Raw genomic sequence first — 19798 nt, forward strand, 5'->3', positions numbered from 1 at the left:
GTTTGCTGAATGAACAACACCAGGCTTCCTCACCAATTCCTGTGGTGACCCTTTAAAACATAATAATAATGTTATTGGCTTTACGTCCCACTAACTACTTTTACAGTTTTCAGATAATTTAGTGCCGCAGGAGTTCTTTTATGTGCCAGTAAAACTACACACACGAGGCTGACGTATTTGAGCACCTTCAAATACCACCGGACTGAGCCAGGATCGAACCTGCCAAGTTGGGGTCAGAAGGCCAGTGCCTCAACCATCTGAGCCACTCAGCCCAACTAAAAAAATAAACATTATAAATACTAACTTAAACAAATCATGAAGGTCACATAACTAGGACACACCTGTCAATGATTGCTCAAATTGATGCTGAACCATCTGTACTGCTAGTGAAGTGTTTGAGTAAAAGCATTACAGGCATAAAGATTTTAACACAGTCCACCATATGCAGCCTTATCCTCTCCCAATTCATTGAATGCAGTTTGTGTAGATGCATATTCCATGCTACAACTGGCTTGTTCATTCATCAGAAGTACAAGCACAAACAGAGATTGAGTGCAAATGGATTGCAAGCAGGAGAAATTGTACACTCGGAGACAAATAACATACAAGGCGGAGATATCATTCATTAACTTTGTCATGCTCAAGTCTATTATGCAAGGTACCGGTATTTTTTCTTTTCTTCTTTTTGTAACCTTCTCCTTCCATGATACTGTAGTAGCGATTAGACAATGAAACAACACAGAACACACTGAGCACAAAACTGTAATGGCAGAGGTAATAGCTAACTTAGCAACACCACACCATCTGGCATGCACTCGTAGAATTGAGTGATTTTCAAAACTCTCACAGCTGTAGTGAACTGGAATGAAGCACTTGATCGATTTTCCGGTTAATAGAACTTTCTGGATGATTGATTGCTGGATCAAATAACTACTGTATTATTATTTCAAATTTTAAGATAAAAACAAACAAACAATCCCAATGGTATGTAAGCCCAAAGGGCAGATTACAAGATGATGCAGAGTTCTTGTACTGCTTTTGGTTTTTAATATTCTTATTTCGTAACAGTTCTTATTTTACTGTTGATCTCATCAATATGTGTGTTCCACTTTAAGTCAGTTTGTAGCCCCAAACTCAGAAATGTTGTTTTCAACACTATGTTAATTGTCTTATTGTCCATTTGCACTAAATGAGGATTTATTTCTTTTGTTTGTTTAGCGTGAAAGTAAACAGACTGTTTCATCAGCGTTTGTTTTCAGCTTATTATTGCTAAACCAGGAATTTTCATTTTTACCATTTCATTTTATATCTTGTTGAACCATTGTATTTCTTTCTGATACATTAATTATATTCCAACCATTTGCATACAGCACCAGTTTTGCAGAACCTATATGCAACTGTGATTTGTTAAAAAATAAAAGAAACAATAGTGATCCTAGAACAGATCTTCATTGAACTTTACATGTGAGGCTCTAGTAACTGCATATGGAGTCCGTCAGTTGACCAAAATATTTCAGCTCTACAACTTGTCTTCAGTCACATAAAAATGAATTTATCCATGAATGAGGCAGATCCTTATTCCACATTTTTTCTTTTTTTTTTTTTTTTTTTTTGACAAAGGGTTTTATGATGCAGGTCAGTGTAAGCTTTTGGATATATCAAGAAGTATATCCCTTACTTTAAATTTCTTTCTCACTGATTGCTGAATCTTGTATAGTAAATCATAAATTAGTGTTTCACTTTATCTTATTTTCCCAAAATATAAAGAACCAATGATACATATGATTGGCAATCAAACTGTGTGCTCTATTGTAATCTCTGTAATATTTCTGAGAATCATGAGATAATGTATCTTTAACCCTCAGTTAGTCATACACAGTCTTAAAGAACAGGTATGAAATATGCAATTCCTTCTAAAACAATTTACCAAACACAAAAAAAAAAAAAAAAAAAATTAAAAATAAATCAGCATACACGATGAATACAATCAACAGATATGACTAAACCTACTTCGACTCTGTGTTCATGTGTGCTCGTGCATGCTCATATGGCAAATTTTCTTGACCTAACATATATTCCTTTGACTACATATCCGATTCCCATGGTAGGATTAAAATCATGTAGTTATCATATTCCTTCAGCAGGCCCTACAGAGTAGGGGTAGCATGTATGTCTCCCACCCAGAGGCCCTAGGTTTGATTCCCGGACACGTCAGGGATTTTTACCTAGATCTGAGGACTGGTTTGAGATCCACTCAACCTATGTGATTACAATCTAGGAGCTATCTGAAGTTGAGATGGCGACCCTAGTCTAGAAAGCTAAGAATAACAGCCGAGAGGATTTGTCACACTGACAACACAACACTTTGTAATCTGTGGGCCTTCGGACTGAGCAGCAGTCAGCTGGTAAGCCTAGACCCATCAGGGCTGTTGGATAATATTCCTCCTTAGTTTTGAAATATAAAAGGGATACAGTCCAATGTTCTTCTAATTCTTCACTGGCTGTCATACTGTATCCTCCTAGAAAATATTATTTCGACATTTTGCCTTGTCTTCCTATTCCCTGCTTTGTGGCATAGAAGCAAAAGTAAAGGTATGTGGTGTAACTGTGATGGGAGTGATATATTGCAATCTGTATATGTGTTTTTCACTTATTACATTCATGTGCATAAAAAACAGAACACCTTGAAAGACTAGAGAAAGGAAGTTCATATTCACAGGACATGTTCATTAGTATGTTCTGCAGAAACGATAAGCATTTCAGTCACCTAGGTTCAGCACATATCCTGTTGCCTAGTAGACACTGGGTCCTCCATGGGCACTGATAACTTGTTCCATGCGTAATGGCATCCATGCGTATAAGGCGTGAATGGCATCCTGGGGTATAGCTATCCATGCTGCATTCACCTGGTTCCATAGTTCATCTTTCGTGGTTGGCATTGGGTCGCAGCGCCGCACCCGTCATTACACCATATCCCACACATTTCGATTGGCGACAAGTCCGGTGATCAGGCGGGCCAGGACAACAGTCTGATATCCTGTGACAACAAGAAGGCATGTGTTCGTGCAGCAACATTCGGTTGCACACTGTCCTGCTGAAATATGGTGTCTGGGGTGTCATGCAGAAAGGATATGGCTACGGGTCACAGGATGTCATTCACGTAGATCAAATTGGTCCGAAAAAACTACCTGCTGCCATTCCTGTCCCCAGTGACGTTGTTCCATACACCATTACAGTCCAACATGTTTATGTACATTAGTCAAAGGTAGGCGGAGAAGTAGATGACGCGCCGGTTACCCAGACCATAATAAACGGTGATGGACTGTTACTCTTGATAGTGTACGATGTCTTACACTGTTCCACTGTTGCGCCAGAGCTGAGGAGGATGCAGATCTGGCCGGCAATGCTATTCGGATGAGGTGCTGATCTTCTCGGGGGGAGGAGGGAGGGTCTGGGTGGTGTGACCAGACCCATCTCATTGTGTTCTACGGCCTTCTTTGAATCATTCTGTACATACCCATTGCACTGCTGAACACACTTCGTCTCACACGAGCAGCAATTTCCTGGATAGCGGATGCATCATGTTCTCTCATGCCCATAATGCACCCACTTTTAAACACCTCATTTGATGGTACGGTTCTCGCATGCGTCAGCCAGGAATCCTGCATGTCTGCTCAAGTCACACTGATCCATTATCTTCAGTTTATAGTGACAACGAGAGCCGCAGGCACATTTTATCAGTCGGTGGTTGTGCACTGAGATATTGATGTGGACTTTGAACCTTAGGGCTGACATGGTTCAAATGCTAACCATTTCTTCAGAACATACTAATGCACATGTCCTGTGAATATGAACTTCCTATCTGTAGACTTTCAAGGTGTTCTGGTTATTATGAACATGAGTGTAGTTTTCTTCGACTTCTCTTGGGAATAGAATTTCAAGGATACTTGTAATTCTCTTGGAAGCCATGTTGGATTGTAGGTTATAAGCTTGGATGTCTGGTGTGCATTCCCTTGGAATGTACTATCTCTCTATTTGGAGTTTTCATTCTCATCTGTATTTTCTCCTTTTTGGCGGCCATCTATTTCAGTGTGGCATATTTGTTTTTTGTTATATTTCAATTGTATTTCCCAAGCATGTTACCAATAACTTGTTAAGAAGGAAGCCCTACTTTCCAGTATTGACTTACTAGGTAACTTAACAGCTTTCCAGTCTGTCAAACATACAAATTAAAAATATAACACTATAACATACATGTAAAAGAACACACTATAAAACAAAGAATGACATATTTTGCTCTACAAGAACAACCCCAGATTCTATCAAATCACTTTAAACCATATGCGTATATGTACAATAATGTTTATGTTGCATAAAATAGTCAATGATTATGAACTGGTGATGTCATGAAAAAATTTGTATAAATAATGAATGTATTAGTCCTCTACTGCCACTTTATTAACTTTGTTACCAATAATGCAAAGTGTTTCATAAAATTTGTATAAATAATGAATGTATTAGTCCTCTACTGCCAATTTATTCACTTTGTTACCAAGAATGCAAAGTGTTTCATATGAGTTCTGTATAATGTGTTTTCCATCAGCGATGTACAATTTTATGCTTTGGAGGTTATTATATTTGTGGCCATGCTGGTTTCACAGGCTAGGCAGGTTTTGTAATAAAGTTCTGTCAGTGAAACATAGTGGGATTTCTTATGTAACACAGAAGCATGAAATTTCTCTAAAAAAGGTAATTTCTTAAGAAGGAAGCCATCCATACTTTCCAGTATCGACTTAGTTAAATGTAACTACGTATGGAAAGTGTCTGTTATGCTAAATTACTGCACATAATACTTTCTTGGCGATATGAATTGCAACTAAAGCGTCCAAATGGTGGACATAAAGTGGATATATAAAAAATTGTCCGTGGCTCATCGCATTGATTGTTTTGCCTCCGAACTGTATATGCTGCGTGCATGGGACGTAAGTCTCTGTGTGCATCTGCTATACATTGCTTTATTTGCATTTTTAAAATGTGGTAACCATTTTCATTTTTCTCCCCTATCATCTTAGCATTCTGCTCTGTTTTCATTCTAGAGGTTAATCCCTCTCATGACATCAGTCACTCAACAAAATGGAACGTTCATCTTATTTTGCATCTCCATGGCTTTTATTCTAGGCTTTTTACCTTTTATATTTTCTCTGGGATCATTCTTACATCACATTTATTATGTCAAGTGTTGTAGATTTTACTCTTGGTGAAAGGAATGTCTTGCATACTTGGTAATTTTGTTCTGAAAATGCTTTTTGGCATGAATTTTCTTCTCACAAACTTCTTGTATGAAAATAATATACTTTTAACAAATGTGTTCCTTGTATGGAGCTCCAAATATTATCTTGTTCTACAAGTACATGAATAAGTGCCGTGTATATATACTCTGGAGCCATGTATGGTTCAAATTTTGTTCAGCTTTGCATACATCTTCTAGGAATCTTCTCTGATTTACACAGGTTGTACGACTATTATTATATTATTTTCCTCATCCCTTTTTTATTCATTGTTATTCTCTTTCATCACCATGGGCAATTATTTTATTCATTTACTAATCTTCATGCACAAGTCCACCACCTCAAGTTACCATGGCAACATCAATCAACATAATGTAAAATTTATGATACCCTTATATTTTAACCTGTAATTCTCATTTTTCTATTTTATTTTAATAAACTTGTATTGTCTCCTTTACTCCAACTTTGGATTCATAGTGGATAGTTAAGTTTATCCGTATTTGATAGGATTGACAGGTCTAAATGCAAACTGCCCCACGTTTGTCTCAACCAAATCATCTGGCCCCTGTATTCCTGTACTAGGTAAGTATTCCCTGCGTGAATCATGTGTCTTTGAGTGCTGGAAGGGAGTGGGCCAGAGGACAGAAGAGAAAAGAGTGGTTAGTAAGAGTCAGAGTAAGAGATTTATGGTAGAATATTAATTTAATTTTTCCTTCCCTTACTATCCAGGAAGGTTTCCCTGCCACTTTTGAGGTAGTCTTTCCAGGTTATTACCAAAATGTCTCATGACTTCTTCTTGGATTCAATAATTATTTGTGTGCCTAACAGAAACTACTGTACGTTGCATGCAAATAGTATTCCTGATGAACAGTCCTACACCACTCTCTGACCTTCCTGTTTTCACGCCCATCAAGAGCACTTTATAATTTCCAATCTCCCCTTCCCCGAATATCATTAACTCCTAACACATTCAGACACATTCAGACACATGCTCTTTGCTGTCTCAGCCAGTTCTTTCTTTCTTCTATAAGCCCCATTAACTTTAGTAGCTCCCAATCTAATTCCATTTCATTTGCCAAGTTGTTTCCAAGGAGTCCCTCGCATGTCGAATGGAAGTTGACTCAGTTACTCCCATAGGTACCGGGCGAGTTGGCCGTGTGGTTAGGGGCACACAGCTGTTAGCTCGCATCCGGGAGATAGTGGGTTCGAACCCCACTGTTGGCAGTCCTGAAGATGGTTTTCTATGGTTTCCCATTTTCACACCAGGCAAATGCTAGGGCTGTACCTTAATTAAGGCCATGGTCACTTCCTTCCCATTCCCAGACCTTCCCATTGTCGACATAAGACCTATCTGTGTCGGTGCGACGTAAAAAAAAAAAAAAACTCCCATAGATCCAAGGCTTACTTAAAATATTCTGAGCATGCTCAGTGAAAATTCTGTGAAGCAGGATGCTACCCTACCTACACACAGTCCCAGTGAGAATCTCTCCTCTAACGGGATAGGGACCACCGGTCGACTGTATAGCCCTAGCTGCCTGAGAACAAGGAAGGCCATGACTCAGAATATGTCCGAGATGTCCACTCCTATTCAATAGCAACTGGTATCCCGACTCTCAGGGCCACTTATTAGGCCGCTCAGCTGTTGCCCATCGTTCATGAACTGGGTCATGACTACAGCAACCCACACCACGAACCATGTACCGGTAATTTAGTTCTTGAAATTAATCATTACATCCTAGTAATCAATAGCCTATGCATCGCAAGGAAGCAGAATCGGTAGAAAGTTAAGTGATAATGAATCCTACATATCCATCACAGTTGGGAAATTCATAAAATTAAATGCAGGCGTTCATTCAAGTGCCCCCCATATAGCATTTTTCCATTTGCTGGAAAGATGCGCTTTCTCCCAAGGGGTTGAGGTTTAGGGATGAGAATTTTAAGAATCAACTAACTTGTAAAGCAAGTGGCAAATTATTTGAAATGCTAAAATAAAAAATATGAGAATATATATATATTTTTTTGAAATTTCTAAGGTATCATGCTTAGTCTCATTTAGTAATGATAGCCACTTTATGTCTCTACGAAATCACAAAAAAAGAAAAATGTTAAGTAACATCTCTTTCCTTGCAAACTTTGTTATCATTCCAACCCCAAGCAAAAAAGAATGCCAGTGATTTCCTGAAGACTAGCATTCTGTGAAGTAATTGTAATTTTACTGATTACTTGCTGAAAAGTAATTTGTAATTTTAACTGCACAAAATATTTCTAAGGTAACTGTAATTCAGTCCAATTACCTTTTCCTCGCACTTTCCCGATCACTCATTATAAATTTGTGGAATACGTCCCATATCCATTGTTTCAAAAGTCTGCTTCTAATATACAGCAAAATTCAGTGCCAAAGTTTGATGCAGAAGTGTTTTAATATTGAGTTGGAAGTTATATCAGTGGCATGGACAGGCAATGCCACCAAGCTCTTACCAAATGGTCATACAGCTGATAGTAAATTACAGTTACCTTTAAAACTACATAAAACCTTGGTATCATCTTCAAAAACCAATAGTAAGGCTGCATCTGACATCAAATCTGCACAGCTAATTACATGGGATGAAGCTTCCATGGCTAGATAATATGCATCACTGTATGTTGATAGACTCCCCGGAGACCTTACGGAGAGTAATATTTCCTCTGGAGGATAAGTAACCGTATTTGGATGAGATTTTAGACAGATCTTGCAGTACTTCTACATACTCCTAAACATATTTGATGTCAGATACAGCCTTCCTATTGTTTTTATACAGCGTGTAATGAATTAAAGTTTATGGTATTGTTTAAACACAAGCAGACAGAAACCATATAAATTATCATATTTCTTACTTCAACTTGGGATTACTGTCATTTAAATGACAAATCTTCAGAATTCTCCATTGTTTAACATTTACCATCCTGGATAATAGCAGAAGACAACATTTATTTCCAGAAATTTTTGGAAGAGAATTTGAATCATAAGATAACGTAGAAAACTGCAAAGAAATCAGTTCTAAAGCTATAAACCTTATGTCTGGAGCACCGAAGACATACATCAGCATAAACAGTTTATAATGGAATAAGAAAAATAAATATTTTAGTTTCCAATAGTATTTTTAAATGGTCTGGAATTAAGGTGGTTAGCCGCCACTTACCCTCGCATTAAAATCCAGTGCTGTTGTGATTTTATGGTATTAAGAAATTTAGATACCTCTCAAGGCTCTATAAAAGAGACATGATATATGGTCAGTTATATGTTACAAGTACAGTTATATGTTGCTATGTATCGAGTGCATTCCTTCGATTATTTGTAAGTGAAAACACTACCTAAAGGTCACATTACTCCCAGCATAGTATATAATACATAATAATTTCATGTAACTATTTCTGGCCTGATAGTGATCTTGTAATACAGACTTTTCAACAAGGGTGGGCAGCATCAGTCATGCGTAGAAAATGTGCATGTTATTGTAATGGAGGAGATTGCTGTATGTGGTGTATGAGTTGCAGCAATGTTGGGGACAGCACTAACTCCCAGTCCCTGAACCAAGGGAATTAACCACTTAAGATTAAAATCCCTGACCTTGCTAGAAATCAAATCCAAGGTCCTCTGAACTGCAGGCCACTACAATGACCCTCATTCAAGGAGCCAGACAATGTAGTACATGCAGAAATGCTTTAAAGAGACCACTGGCTGCAATGAATATGGGATCTATTACTCATCGTTTAGAGAAAACTACTATAAATTATTTCTATAATTACAAATATATTGATTTCTGCAACATCCTTTAAAAAAAATTCCACTAAAGTTTGACAGTATTTCATTAAAACTTGTTGCCAGTCATCAGTTTTATATTTTATACAACTTGTTTTTATTCAAATTGATGTTCTATTATATACTTTAATACAGGAATTTATTGGAGATGTTTTTAGCGTCTGAATTTGTATTGCAAAGAGGCATGAGAGTTTTTTTAGACCCTGCAATGGTTAAGGAATAGAAAGTTTGAGAATAACATCAAGGGTTTAATATTTTCCTCTATAATTAAATATTTCAAAATATCATATTCCATTGAAAAAAATAATGTAATGAAATTCCATTTTGATGTGTTACTTTTGCAATCATAATACTTCTCTTAATAATTCCTTGATTGTTCATGAGTTTAGGTTAGGCTTATTCTGCATAAAATCAGCCAAGTATTAGAGAGAACCCAAAGAATTCTTATAAAAGGGCATACCATAAAAAATAAAAACATTCCCCACCCCTAGGAGCTCAGAGTTTGCAAGACATTTGATGATTAACCCTGATGTTTATTAACTTTTCCTGTCTGAACTCACTTAATCAAGCCTTATACTTTTCTAACTCAAAGAGCAGAAGGTTGGCAAGGCCTAGGTAATATTTTATTTTCCTGTTTCTTATGACAATTCCTTTTCTCAACACACACTCTCTCATTCTTGACAAGTCTGAACTACTCCCATGTCCCCTTCAATTTATGTTACAAGGAGCTGATAATCTTTGCCTCTTTAAACAAAAAGTACCACCACCATCCACTTGATCGTAACAAAGAAGCAGTTCCTACAGATTTATCTATCTGGAGAAAAATAAAAGTTGTGCACACAAAGAAGATTATGTTTATTAGATTTCTACTTCAAGGGGGTGTTACATAATTTAATTCAGCAGGGGAACAAACATTCATATAGGCTAACTATTATTTTTTTCCTTTTTCATCAGTCAACACACAGGGTAAACACAGATGGATAAAACACAGAGGCTTACCTCACACAAAATGCAGAAGATGCAAACATCCCATATATCTAGTGTCTTCTTTCTCAATTCTCCTTATTCAATTTTTTGTATTTTTCATACTTTTTTTTTACAATACTCCCATACTTATACATAGATATATATATATGCACAGAGTTTATCTTTGACTGAAGTTAAACTATTTATTTTTATGAACGTTATTTAATTTTTACCATCATCTATAAAGATACTGGCATCTAATTCAGATTATTTCTTGTCTGCTGACCATTCTATAGTCACTACAATAGAAGTACTTTACTGGAGGAACTTAAAAATGATAAAACTAATAATGCTATTTGCTTTACGAATGATAAAACTAACTTGTAGTGAGATATGTTTTTCACATGAGCTTTCAGAACAACTAAATATGGATCAGAGCCTACTGAAAACTAGATATCAATATAACCATAAAACTGCAAAATAAAGTGAAATAATGCAAAATGAAGAAATTCTTGAAGCATATACTTTATCTACTCCAGAAAAAATGTCATTTTTATGTATCTTTACGAGAATCAAAACTAAAAAAATGACAAATGAATGGTTTTCCATGAAGTTTTGCATGAAAGAAGTACCAAATAACTGACGTGCTAACAAAAGCATGCACATGGGCAACTGCAATAAAAGAAACAAAAAGAAAAAGAATGTTAAAAATATGCGTAGTTGCAAAAGACAGAGTTAAAGATATGGGGTGCTGAAGTTCCATAGTAATAAAGCTGGCTCTCCAGTACCTTTTTGTATCCTCTAATAATTCATTAATAGGTTTCTGGTTAGAAGATTATCAAAGACTCTTTTCAAACAAATGCATAACCATTAGAAACTAGAAATTTAAACATCAGTTAATTCAGTTGACTTGATTATAAACCTCTACCTAGGTATAAAATGCAAAATAAAACTTTTCTTCTTGATAAACAACAGAAACAACATTAACATTCAATAGCAATGCAATTCAGATTTCAGGCTTTGAGGAAGGGGAACAGCATGCCCCATACCTGTTGTGCCATCACATCCGTCTTTGTGAGAAGTGCATCCTCCATCTGTGTCCCCATCTACAGCATACCAACAACGAGAAATACAACAGACCGGAACACAAATCATTTCTAGTAAGGACTGCCAACTATTTCAACATTTTCTGAATGAAACAGAGAGGGAGATCAACTGTTTCAAGCATATTGAAATATTTTGATATAAAAAAGGGTAACTGGTAATACAAGGTATATTCTTCTGTTATTTATTATGATGGATATCTGAGACCCCTCCCAAAGGAAACTTCTTCCTCAAGAAGGTTACTTAGCTGGTGATAAAGAAAATCTATAGTGAAACAAAACATAAAAACAACAGGGCTGTGTCGGTGTAACAGGCACAAACTTCAATGCAGAATACTTACTGCATGATAGAGATTTTCAAAATGACATATATAGTCAGTATGAATTTGAAATTTCATTATCGTCATTTTGTATCTTAATTCTAAACAAATCCATACATTTTCAAAACAAAGTCAGTACACAAAGGGTCTATGATATGAGAAGTAACATAAATATGGAAAGAAATTTATGTCAGTATTACAGGCAAAAGTTAAATCTATATTTGTGCCACACAGAGTTATGGGAGCTTCAAAGCATGCTCTGAAGCCCCTTAATAATCATCAGGGTGATCAGTATCCATGTTCATGAGTTCCAAATCATTTTCCACCTCTGGGACATAAAATGTGCTCGGCTGGAGCTCCACTAGCGCAGAACTTGCCACCAGAAGCTATACCACCTTAAATTTCAGACGCTCTTGATAAGCCTTTTTATTTTTGAACGAGCAAGTTGACCGTGTGGTTAGGGTTGCACAGCTGTGAACTTGCATTTGGGAGATAGTGGGTTCGAACCCTACTGTCGCCAGCCCTGAAAATGGTTCTCCATGGTTTCCCATTTTTCACTCCAGGAAAATGCTGGTGCTGTACCTTAATTAAGGCCACAGCCTCTTCCTTCCCACTCCTATTCTTATCCCATCGTCATCATGGGACCTGTCTGTGTCGGTGTGATGTGAAGCAAATAAAATAAAAAGTCTTTTGATGCACAGCATTAGTGATTCTGGACTTTTCAGAATTCTGACAGGCCATTTCATCCTCTCAAATGCAATTTCGATCATTTTGAAGCCATTTATTGTCCATATGCTGTGACATTTTGTTAGTTTCTTTTTTTGCACTTCCTTGCACCACAATTTTCTCGAATATTCTCTATTTGTTTTGTATTTTCTTTACACTTGTAGACCTCACTGAGACAAATCAAATGACACCTCACACCTACCACATCTGAGCCCAGAGCTATAACTTACTAAATGTTGGCTATGTAGTACACCAATTTTAGTACTTCAAGATAGTGACGCTAATGGATCAACTAAAGTCAGACTCTTGTTGCTGGGAACAATGGTCCCTCCTCTTTATAATGAGGTATTGAACACTGTTGTCACATGTGCTGTCTAGGAAATATTTTTATTTTCAAAATTTCATACTTTTGTAACACTCACTTGTCCAAGTAGCCTACAGTTCCAAAACTGTAGACGTACATGTCAAAACTTCACAGTTTGCATTTTGGCAAATGGAAAGCTATATATGTACGCTTAATTTAAGCCTGAGACCTAAGCATAGTTCATCTGCAATTCTGCAGTCATTTTAGGCAGTTTTGAAAGAAGCTAGATGTGAAATGACTGTAGAAATAAATGTTTGTAGAATTAATTAATTTACTGAGTTTGAAGAACCATACCTAATATGGAAAGTAGTAAGAATTCTTTACCATATAGTGGCACATAACCTTGAGGTTCACTCAGTCTACACCAAAAATGAGTTGCAGGTTAATTCCTGGGAGCAAAGGCTAACAACTCTATCCCTTTTATTGTCGAGGTTAGGAATAGTGGAAGACTTTACCTTCCACTCCTCTAAGGACCTTCATGGCTATATAGTGAATTCAAATTACTCTGTGCTTATGATGTTATGCAGGTTTAATTCTGAAATGGTCAATTGACAGAGTTCATTTAATATTTGCATGAAAGAAATGAATCATAGAGTGAGAAATATAGGAAGAAATAAACAAAAATCAGGAGCTCAATTCACAATCTTAAATTTACTTCCCATGAAGCATCTGACTTGTAATACATTTCAGAGAGGATTTACCCTAGTATTATCATCTTCTGTCAAAAAACTGAAGTAGTCAAAATGTTGGCAATCCTTATTCTAAGTGACTACACACTACATAGACAAGGACACACGGAAAAGGAGAAAGAAAGAGAGAACAGGAAGATAATATCCATTAAGAAACCACTTTAACAAAAGCACATTCAGTTATAAAGAACACCCACAGGAAATGAGAAGTGGCAGTATGCTAATGAGAAAAGTACTGTGAGAGATATTTATGATACTGTATTTTTCCACTGAATATTGTAAGTACTAAAATATTAAATACTCTGAACTCTTAAACAATCCCTATAAACCATATTTCAAGTCTGAAACTTCAAACAAACCTCCAACAAAACTTCTTGTAAGATAAGTCTAACTGATGCAACTTTGAAATAAAAAGTATTTTTATTATTTGTTCTGAATTATGAATTTAATTGATGGTAAAGATACTAGACAAGTGCTCATAAATGATAAAGTAACCACTTTGATTTCCTTCATTACTTTATTCAGTCTCATTTAAAATATCATCTTTATATATAATCCAATATTTAATCCTTTTATATACTGTACTTTCAAATGATGGAAAGTAGCCTCATTCATGATGTTATAAACAATTTCATTTGGAAAAAGCAAAGAAGACAAATTATAAAATATATGACTATGATTTCATCTGCAGATAATTATGGTATCCAAGAACAGTACCAAATTAAACTTCTCATGGTAAAGCATTAGCTTAATTCTTTTGAACTCATATAATCTTCAAGAATCTGACATACTGGTACTTTTACTTAACATAATGATAATCATTAAGAACCAAACAATATTTGTAGCTATAGAAAAAGATAAGTTGGTGCCTATATGTTGATAATTTTTCTTATAATGTCTAATGTAAAGACATTCTATTATTCATTACCAAAGTTATATTTATATAGCACAGTCATGCACAGATAGTTCTCTTAGTTTGAGCCTATGGATTATATAACCTCAGTAATTTCATTACTTGGATTCAGAAAGGAATGTATCCATTTTCCTCCAGTTCTGTTCTATGCAGCTTAGTAGGTACATCATGGTCAACAGCACTATGAACTTGGTGTGAATGGGATCGTGTATGATTAGCATGAGTACCTACATAGTGTATTTGTAATTAACTGGATCTGGGATTAGGAAGGAAGCAGCCATAGTCTGTAGGTTAGATTAATCTCCCAATATTCACTGGGAGTTAACATGCAGAAACAATGGAAAATCAATTCTAAGATTACATGGAGAGAGATTTTAACCCACTTCACTTCTCTACTGTTCTCTTGAGCCCAACTCTTCTGTCTTAAGCCACAGACAAATACTGAATTGAGACCAACTGGGCAGGAAGCTACTGCATTAATTACAATACCATGTGCAGCTATATGTATTTGGTTTTACCTTTGATCATATAAATATTACCGGTAATGGTTAAAATGCAAAATGTAAAGTAATATTCCTGTAGTATTGAAGAAAAGCTGAGCCAATAAGTGACTCAAAAATATTGATAGGATACACGAAAAACTCTTAGAGGTGTAAATCAATATGTAAATGGGTGGGGTGAGACGAGTAGAATGGATATTTCATATTTTATGTTATCTACATTTAACATTAATCTCTTAATCTTGTCCTTGTTTCCCTAAGATGCAATTTGATAGACATTTTTATTAGTACATTAGTCTTCTGAACGGATGTAGAAACTATAGTAAATTATACAAATTTCACTATTTAAACATGCATAGGAAAGAGATTTGAAGCAGTGACCTACCATAAAAGCCTACTCATAAAAGAAAACGATCGCATCCAAAGTTTTTGGCTGCAGACTTCATTAGTGGAGGATAAGGAAAGAATGGTGGTGAACTGTACTGAAAACTAGAAGCTGCTATAAAGATAATGAGATGGTTCAGACTAAAGAATGGAAAAAAAGGAGCAGCTATTTTATACTGAATTGGTTGTCTCTGGAGACATCACTGGGCAAAGGCTGGATTACCAACTGGATTACTACAATATCACTTTATGATACCCAGTAGTGATGTGCTTGAGCCCGGCTTGAGCTGCTCAAAAAGATGATGTCAGAGTTCAAACAACCTAGCAGCCTACTCTTACTAACACCCAAGGAACTGAGAAGCACATGTGAGAGTATTATGTTGGACAGTATTGGTTCATCCTATGTTTACTGTTACTTCCATGTCTTTTGTACATATAATCATTTCAACCCGTAGCTGTATTTTGGAGACAGACAGAACTTGTATTTGTGCAATGATTCGTTACAAATGTCTCCTCAGAATAATGAATTGTCTACTAAAATGTGTAGCTTGAGCTGTATAAATACAGAAAAAGGAAAACAAAGTATATTGTATAGTGTCAAAATAGTTACATATTTGAATAGTTATGACTTTAAAAATGTGATATTTCGTCTTCAGTTGTTCGACACATTTGTCATCAGTTCATGCAGGTCATCTATACTATTACCAAAACTGAGATAGTGTCTGTTTTGTTTGTTCCAGATAGGATTGTAAACTACTGGACTGATTGACCTGGAATTTGGTAAGGATATAGCTTGAAATCCTGAGTCATGGAAAGGATAGTTAACATTGCTGCATAATAATATTGATACATGTATTTGTGTACAAGATTGATGAGATATTAATTCTTTCTTACTCAGGTTCTTCTATAAGAGCAAAAAACATAATTCTTTCACAAGGAGGGGATTCAAACCGTCAACATTGAAGACAGAGGGAGCACCTCGCCTCCCGTGCTACACACCTGTCTTAGCTGCCTGAACCATGACAACGTAAGAATAATATTACCGTATTCAAAATGTTGCGTCAAACATATGGTTGTTATAAAATACACAAGTACTGCCTTGGGAGCAAATACTTCTGTTAATTTGCAGGGAATATTATGGATACATGCCTTGTCCTTTTCCTAGCATATTATCATAATCTAACCCTTCTAATTTTATGGACAGCCTTTCTTCCCCACAAGATATACGTTAATGACTGAATGTAGTAATATATGACACACATCGGTGTGAGCGGTGCTTCACTTCATAAGCTGTTTGCTTATCTGCATGTTCGCTCTGTAGCCTGAATCAGACCCCGCCTTCAGTCATGTGACTGCTCGAGCTGCTTCTAACAGACCTGAACCTCAGTGCACATCGGGTTGGCTTGATCCCTCTTGAACATGGGTATCATTTGCCCATCACTAATACCCGGCCAATGCTAGAAGCTGACTGAAATTTTGAAACTTAGAAGCTTCTCTTAAAATGGTTGTGTGGCAATCGTTCATTATAAATCTCATCATCACTATATAATGGACATCAAGAGTGAAGGATAGTAACTCTACGTTTGGAGAGGGAAAACTGTTCAACAGCTGCCTTCATCCTGGATGGTGTTTCAAAAGTAGTTTGCAGAAACTCAGAACATTTTCAGACATAAAACATTAGGCATATGAGACTTGATTTTCATTTCAGCCATTCCCATTTATAACTATCAGGCACTTGCTTAAAAAATAGCTTAATACAGGTATGAGTATCTTGCTTGCTCCTGTGGAGGTTGGTGAATGCATTGTGCAGTGCAAGTGGCATAGCTGCACACTGCATTTCAAGGGATATGACAGAGCAGGAGAGGGGAAGTACCAGCATTGATAATCCAATAGTCATAGTTCTCCTCAACTTTCTCTAAAGAAGGGAGTGTTAAGGGAGTTTTAACAACTGTCTGGATTGCTTAGTCATCCAGTAAAGCTAGTTTTGGCACCCTTTGCTAGCTCTCAGAACTAAGAGATGGTCTGAGCTCTCTTAACTTGTAGCATTGAATGAAAGATAAGCCAATAAGTGACTCAAAAATATGGATAGAATACATCAAAAACTCGTAGAAATGTAAATATATGATAATGAGTGAGATGAGACAATTAGGATGAATATTTCATATTTTATGTTACCTAGATTTAACATTAATCTCTTATCTTGTCATTGTCTCCCCAAGACACAATTTGACTAGACATTTTTATTAGTAGATTAGTCATCTGAACATAAGTAGAAACTATAATAAATTAAGATTGAAGCTTGCAAATGGTGGCATGTTTCTGGCAAGTAATATGATCACTTGCTTTTTTTCTTTTCTTTAAATTCAAGTTTCTTCTTCTTCTTTTATGACCGCATAGGATCAGTTTAGTCAGTCCATCATTCAGGTCTCTTTGAAGGGATTGTTCGGGCTTTGCGGTCCTCTCAGTACTTCTTCACATGCTCCGATCTCCATGCCCTTTCCTCGGTTGAAAATATGTTTGTTGTTGATTCGTTTCATGTAAGGGTAAAGTGGAGGTTTGTATTCCTGAGTTTTGTATTCAATTTTATCTTATTTATGGTGTCTTCTGCTGTAAGGCCTATTTCCTTCAGATCCTCTCTTACTTCTCTGATCCATTTACATCCTGTTGTGGTAATTTTTGAGATGAGATTGTGTTGTACTAGTTGTTTCAGAAGTCTTGAATCCTGCATCCTCATGACATGTCCTAATTTAAAGTTTATGGTACAGTATTATGTGCATTTTGTTTCACAATCATGACAGTGGGAGAAAAGGGTGATAATTTCTTCATAGCAGTACTTCACATTATACCAGTTTCAAATAATGGGATATGTTGACTGCTAAACTTGGTAAGTGAGGGGCAGAATCTTCTTAAAAAAACATACTGAAACCACGTAAAACAGTTACTGATATTGATTTTGCAATCCAAAATTGCTGAGGTATTATATGTTTAAGGTTCTATGAAAGATTCCTCTAATTCATAATACAAACATGTATATCTCACAAGCATATTTATTTTGAGATGGGGCATGTGACCAAACTTTTAAATTAAACATGTCACACAAGTTAATGAAAATTTGTACCCTCATCCCAAGGATGCAACTCTTTGCAGGCACATCCCCAATGGAGGTAAGCAGGTAAGCACGTACCAGCCCTTCTGCCAATCTTAAACTTTTGGCAGTATTGGGAATTAAAAGCGTTACATGACAGAAATAGGCCATACAAGGTAATTTCTCAAGCTACAGTATATAATAAGAGTACTGTTTGCAGAAAAATGTGGTTACCTTTGCTCTCTTGCCTTACATTTTTTTATCCACAGTATATACCACCAGTACAGAAGAGATATAGCAGGAATTATTGTTCAGAACAAGGCTTACAAAAATTCAAAATTAAAGGCCTACCTTCCATGAAAGTTGTCATTTCCAGAATAACAAAGGAAGTTCCTCATTTTAATACTGCAGCTAAATTTTTGGCAGTCTTTGCATGTAGTATAGGACTACAGATACTTTTCTTCTATAAATGTGCATGACCTATGAACAATTCAAACTAGAAATCTCACCAGATGATTTTTTAAGATATGGACGGATAACAATGATAAACATTTGCTATATATATATTAAACTACTAAAACAAGATTTTGTTCTTAGGTGTATTAATCTATTCAGTCTGCCATATCAGTGCATTCAGGATTTAATTTGAATTAGACATCTCACAAAATGCTCTCTTAAGGTACGGATGGACAACAATGATAAACATTTGCTATATATTATTAAACCATTAACAAAAAATTTTGATCTTAAGTATATTCTATTCCATTATAGTTCTACTTAGTCAGCTAACATTATCCTATTACAGAAAGTCCATTGGGTATCCGGGATTTAATCCGATGTCGGACTGATGCGTGCACCACTTTTGACAGAGGACATTTTGAACATTTCATGTAAGAAAGAGTTTCATGTGATATGCTGGTACCTTCTACTCCTCTGTGTTTTCCATGACTAATGTACTATGTAGAGTTGTAGAAAATGAGTTCTAACAGGAAAATAAAGCATTTCTGGATCCATCATCATCAATGTCCCACTCCAGTCGCCTGGGTGTGGTTTACAAGCCTCCTCCACTCCTTTCTGCTCTTCCACTTTTCCTGCTCCATTATTTCCGCCACATCCAATCCAGCTTCTCTAATGTCCTTCCAGATCTGATCCATCCACTTTCTTCTTGGTCTTCCAACTGGTCTCTTTCCCTTAACTTCTCTTTCCAATTCCCTTCTTGCTACCCGTTCCTTTCCTATCCTTTTTACATGTCCGAACCATCTCAGTTTTGCTTTCTGTATCTTCTGTACTAATAGTTCTATATTCAGCTCTTCTCTGATTTTAATATTTTGAATTCTATCTCTTCTTGTCTTTTTAACCGATGTTCTTAAAAATTTCATTCCTACTGCTTGGATCTTACTATCTTTTCACTTATTAGTTACCAGTGTTTCTAGTCGTATGTTACAATTGGTATGAAATACTGTTTATATTCTGTTAATTTCGTTCTCTTGGGTACTTTGTCATCCCATAAAAGCTCTCTGATTTGATGATAAAATGTTGTACCTTTACTTAGTCTGTTATTAATTTCAGGGTTGATTTCATTACTTCCATTAATAATGCTACCCAGGTATGTAAACTGTTCTACATTCTCTAACCGTCCTCCATCTATGTTCACTTGGCTT

At 36.1% G+C, this 19798-nt stretch overlaps 1 protein-coding gene across 5 annotated transcripts in view; it reads right to left on the reverse strand.

Moving 5' to 3' along the window:
• Positions 1-19798, reverse strand: part of LOC136858362 (peripheral plasma membrane protein CASK) — a 429548-nt gene that overhangs the window by 114834 nt on the left and 294916 nt on the right. The window contains exon 7 of one of the 5 annotated variants that reach the window (XM_068228998.1): positions 11103-11159. The exons of the other annotated variants lie outside the window; for them this stretch is intronic. Coding sequence (XP_068085099.1) covers positions 11103-11159 — 57 coding nt within the window. The remainder of the gene's footprint in view (positions 1-11102; positions 11160-19798) is intronic. 5 annotated transcript variants of the gene reach the window in all.

The sequence above is a fragment of the Anabrus simplex genome, chromosome 1 (genome assembly GCF_040414725.1).
Source record: "Anabrus simplex isolate iqAnaSimp1 chromosome 1, ASM4041472v1, whole genome shotgun sequence".
Taxonomy (NCBI): domain Eukaryota; kingdom Metazoa; phylum Arthropoda; class Insecta; order Orthoptera; family Tettigoniidae; genus Anabrus; species Anabrus simplex.